Source organism: Nanorana parkeri, unplaced genomic scaffold, assembly GCF_000935625.1.
Source record: "Nanorana parkeri isolate BGI_ZX_2015 unplaced genomic scaffold, ASM93562v1 scaffold3150, whole genome shotgun sequence".
NCBI classification, from domain to species: Eukaryota; Metazoa; Chordata; class Amphibia; order Anura; family Dicroglossidae; genus Nanorana; species Nanorana parkeri.
Genome location: NW_017309418.1, coordinates 64,447 through 69,219, shown reverse-complemented (window position 1 = coordinate 69,219; position 4,773 = coordinate 64,447). Strand labels below are relative to the sequence as shown.

The 4,773-nt window shown below is 60.5% G+C and overlaps 1 protein-coding gene across 1 annotated transcript in view; it reads left to right on the top strand.

Moving 5' to 3' along the window:
- Positions 1-793: 793 nt before the first annotated feature.
- Positions 794-4,773, top strand: part of RECQL4 (RecQ like helicase 4) — a 50,585-nt gene continuing 46,605 nt past the window's right edge. Inside the window, exons 1-3 of the mRNA XM_018574671.1 lie at positions 794-880; positions 4,425-4,458; positions 4,538-4,638. Coding sequence (XP_018430173.1) covers positions 794-880; positions 4,425-4,458; positions 4,538-4,638 — 222 coding nt within the window. The remainder of the gene's footprint in view (positions 881-4,424; positions 4,459-4,537; positions 4,639-4,773) is intronic.

The following is a 4,773-nucleotide window of genomic DNA, read 5'->3' as shown; positions in this document are numbered from 1 at the left end:
AGGAGGACCTGATGGTAGAAGCAGATGGAAGGAGGGCCTTAGGGTTAGGGCAATTGGAAGGAGGGCCTATGGGCAGAAGGAGGACCTGATGGCGGGAGGGGGATCTGCTGGTAGAAGCCGGACCTGAGGGTGGGGGAGGGACCTGAAGGCAAGAGGAGGACCCTATGGCAGGAGGAGCACCTGATGGCACTTGCCTAATTGATAAATCGGTGTCCAGACTGCGCACTTGGTCTGAGAACATAAGATTTGTATTTCGAGGGGTTAAACCTGCGTGACCGGTCTGCTGACACCTTTAGATGTTGGTCTCGGCCTCTGTCCTCCCTCTTGTCTTGTTTTAGTTGCACTCGCAGTGGTGGCTACGACCTCGGTGGGACCTGCATATGGCAATTATTAAGGTGGCGTCCGGGGGGTTGTGACGGACCGTGCAAGATGGCCTCCGGGGGGTTGTGACGGACCGTGCAAGATGGCGTCCGAGGGGGCTGTGACGGACCGTGCAAGATGTCTGCGCTCTCCCCGGTCCTCTCTGACTGTCTCCTCCTGCGCTCTCCCCGGTCCTCTCTGACTGTCTCCTCCTGCGCTCTCCCCGGTCCTCTCTGACTGTCTCCTCCTGCGCTCTCCCCGGTCCTCTCTGACTGTCTCCTCCTGCGCTCTCCCCGGTCCTCTCTGACTGTCTCCTCCTGCGCTCTCCCCGGTCCTCTCTGACTGTCTCCTCCTGCGCTCTCCCCGGTCCTCTCTGACTGTCTCCTCTGCGCTCTCCCCGGTCCTCTCTGACTGTCTCCTCTGCGCAGGTCACATGATGGATCGCTATGCTGAGCTGAAGCTCCTTCTGAAGACCTGGGAGGGGGATTTCCTGAAGGAACATGAAAGGAAGCCCACCAAGGTGAGAATGGGGACACCCCCTCTGCCCGCCCCTTCCTCTGCCCGCCCCTTCCTGTCCTGTCAGACACAAGTTATTGCAGCCCCGGGATGATGGATACAGTATATGGAGGAGAGATACTATGATGATGGGGGCGGGGCTAATTATTATTGCACTAACCTTATATACTAATTAGGGATGAACTAATATATCGGCCGAAAAGTGCAATTTTCCTGCCGATAAATTGGCGCATCCGTGTGTCTCTGAGGGCTCTGTGTGTGTGTCTGAGGGCTCTGTGTTAATGTCTGAGGGCTCTGTGTGTGTCCCTGGGGGGCTCTGTTGTGTGTCCCTGGGGGCTCTGGTGTGTGTCCCTGAGGGCTCTGGTGTGTGTCTCTGAGGGCTCTGTGTGTCTCTGAGGGCTCTGTGTGTGTGTCTGAGGGCTCTGTGTTAATGTCTGAGGGCTCTGTGTGTGTCCCTGGGGGGCTCTGTTGTGTGTCCCTGGGGGCTCTGGTGTGTGTCCCTGAGGGCTCTGGTGTGTGTCTCTGAGGGCTCTGTGTGTCTCTGAGGGCTCTGTGTGTGTGTCTGAGGGCTCTGTGTTAATGTCTGAGGGCTCTGTGTGTGTCCCTGGGGGGCTCTGTTGTGTGTCCCTGGGGGCTCTGGTGTGTGTCCCTGAGGGCTCTGGTGTGTGTCTCTGAGGGCTCTGTGTGTCTCTGAGGGCTCTGTGTGTGTGTCTGAGGGCTCTGTGTTAATGTCTGAGGGCTCTGTGTGTGTCCCTGGGGGGCTCTGTTGTGTGTCCCTGGGGGCTCTGGTGTGTGTCCCTGAGGGCTCTGGTGTGTGTCTCTGAGGGCTCTGTGTGTCTCTGAGGGCTCTGTGTGTGTGTCTGAGGGCTCTGTGTTAATGTCTGAGGGCTCTGTGTGTGTCCCTGGGGGGCTCTGTTGTGTGTCCCTGGGGGCTCTGGTGTGTGTCCCTGAGGGCTCTGGTGTGTGTCTCTGAGGGCTCTGTGTGTCTCTGAGGGCTCTGTGTGTGTGTCTGAGGGCTCTGTGTTAATGTCTGAGGGCTCTGTGTGTGTCCCTGGGGGGCTCTGTTGTGTGTCCCTGGGGGCTCTGGTGTGTGTCCCTGAGGGCTCTGGTGTGTGTCTCTGAGGGCTCTGTGTGTCTCTGAGGGCTCTGTGTGTGTGTCTGAGGGCTCTGTGTTAATGTCTGAGGGCTCTGTGTGTGTCCCTGGGGGGCTCTGTTGTGTGTCCCTGGGGGCTCTGGTGTGTGTCCCTGAGGGCTCTGGTGTGTGTCTCTGAGGGCTCTGTGTGTCTCTGAGGGCTCTGTGTGTGTGTCTGAGGGCTCTGTGTTAATGTCTGAGGGCTCTGTGTGTGTCCCTGGGGGGCTCTGTTGTGTGTCCCTGGGGGCTCTGGTGTGTGTCCCTGAGGGCTCTGGTGTGTGTCTCTGAGGGCTCTGTGTGTCTCTGAGGGCTCTGTGTGTGTGTCTGAGGGCTCTGTGTTAATGTCTGAGGGCTCTGTGTGTGTCCCTGGGGGGCTCTGTTGTGTGTCCCTGGGGGCTCTGGTGTGTGTCCCTGAGGGCTCTGGTGTGTGTCTCTGAGGGCTCTGTGTGTCTCTGAGGGCTCTGTGTGTGTGTCTGAGGGCTCTGTGTTAATGTCTGAGGGCTCTGTGTGTGTCCCTGGGGGGCTCTGTTGTGTGTCCCTGGGGGCTCTGGTGTGTGTCCCTGAGGGCTCTGGTGTGTGTCTCTGAGGGCTCTGTGTGTCTCTGAGGGCTCTGTGTGTGTGTCTGAGGGCTCTGTGTGTGTGTCTGAGGGCTCTGTGTTAATGTCTGAGGGCTCTGTGTGTGTCCCTGGGGGGCTCTGTGTGTGTCCCTGGGGGGCTCTGTTGTGTGTCCCTGGGGGCTCTGGTGTGTGTCCCTGAGGGCTCTGGTGTGTGTCTCTGAGGGCTCTGTGTGTGTGTCTGAGGGGTCTGTGTGTGTCCCTGAGGGCTCTGGTGTGTGTCCCTGAGGGCTCTGGTGTGTGTCCCTGAGGGCTCTGGTGTGTGTCCCTGAGGGCTCTGGTGTGTGTCCCTGAGGGCTCTGGTGTGTGTCCCTGAGGGCTCTGGTGTGTGTCCCTGAGGGCTCTGGTGTGTGTCCCTGAGGGCTCTGGTGTGTGTCCCTGAGGGCTCTGGTGTGTGTCCCTGAGGGCTCTGGTGTGTGTCCCTGAGGGCTCTGGTGTGTGTCCCTGAGGGCTCTGGTGTGTGTCCCTGAGGGCTCTGGTGTGTGTCCCTGAGGGCTCTGGTGTGTGTCCCTGAGGGCTCTGGTGTGTGTCCCTGAGGGCTCTGGTGTGTGTCCCTGAGGGCTCTGGTGTGTGTCCCTGAGGGCTCTGGTGTGTGTCCCTGAGGGCTCTGGTGTGTGTCCCTGAGGGCTCTGGTGTGTGTCCCTGAGGGCTCTGGTGTGTGTCCCTGAGGGCTCTGGTGTGTGTCCCTGAGGGCTCTGGTGTGTGTCCCTGAGGGCTCTGGTGTGTGTCCCTGAGGGCTCTGGTGTGTGTCCCTGAGGGCTCTGGTGTGTGTCCCTGAGGGCTCTGGTGTGTGTCCCTGAGGGCTCTGGTGTGTGTCCCTGAGGGCTCTGGTGTGTGTCCCTGAGGGCTCTGGTGTGTGTCCCTGAGGGCTCTGGTGTGTGTCCCTGAGGGCTCTGGTGTGTGTCCCTGAGGGCTCTGGTGTGTGTCCCTGAGGGCTCTGGTGTGTGTCCCTGAGGGCTCTGGTGTGTGTCCCTGAGGGCTCTGGTGTGTGTCCCTGAGGGCTCTGGTGTGTGTCCCTGAGGGCTCTGGTGTGTGTCCCTGAGGGCTCTGGTGTGTGTCCCTGAGGGCTCTGGTGTGTGTCCCTGAGGGCTCTGGTGTGTGTCCCTGAGGGCTCTGGTGTGTGTCCCTGAGGGCTCTGGTGTGTGTCCCTGAGGGCTCTGGTGTGTGTCCCTGAGGGCTCTGGTGTGTGTCCCTGAGGGCTCTGGTGTGTGTCCCTGAGGGCTCTGGTGTGTGTCCCTGAGGGCTCTGGTGTGTGTCCCTGAGGGCTCTGGTGTGTGTCCCTGAGGGCTCTGGTGTGTGTCCCTGAGGGCTCTGGTGTGTGTCCCTGAGGGCTCTGGTGTGTGTCCCTGAGGGCTCTGGTGTGTGTCCCTGAGGGCTCTGGTGTGTGTCCCTGAGGGCTCTGGTGTGTGTCCCTGAGGGCTCTGGTGTGTGTCCCTGAGGGCTCTGGTGTGTGTCCCTGAGGGCTCTGGTGTGTGTCCCTGAGGGCTCTGGTGTGTGTCCCTGAGGGCTCTGGTGTGTGTCCCTGAGGGCTCTGGTGTGTGTCCCTGAGGGCTCTGGTGTGTGTCCCTGAGGGCTCTGGTGTGTGTCCCTGAGGGCTCTGGTGTGTGTCCCTGAGGGCTCTGGTGTGTGTCCCTGAGGGCTCTGGTGTGTGTCCCTGAGGGCTCTGGTGTGTGTCCCTGAGGGCTCTGGTGTGTGTCTCTGAGGGCTCTGTGTGTGTCTCTGAGGGCTGGATCCTGGTGGGGGAGGGGTGCACGGTGCATTGGTGGACATTCCATGACTGACATCCTTTTAATCTCTGATAGGCGGACATAGAACATGCGTCGCAGGAAACGCAGGGTAAGGGGGGGAAGGATGAAATCTGAAGAACGCAGACTCCACTGACCCTCATTCATTGGCCTCCATGTTTCTCCCTCAGACCTCTACAAGGAGTTCCGGGCCCTGAAACAGAAGAGACCGGCCCCGGAATCCGTGTCATCTGTGCAGGATAGAGACGCAGACCAGGACCCCGAGAGGGAGGTGAGTCTGGTCCCAGGGCCTAGAGAGGGAGGGGGGGGTCCGGTCCCAGTGCCCAGAGAGGGAGGGGGGAGTCCGGTCCCAGTGCCCAGAGAGGGAGGGGGGAGTCCGGTCCCAGTGCCCAGAGAGGGAGGGGGG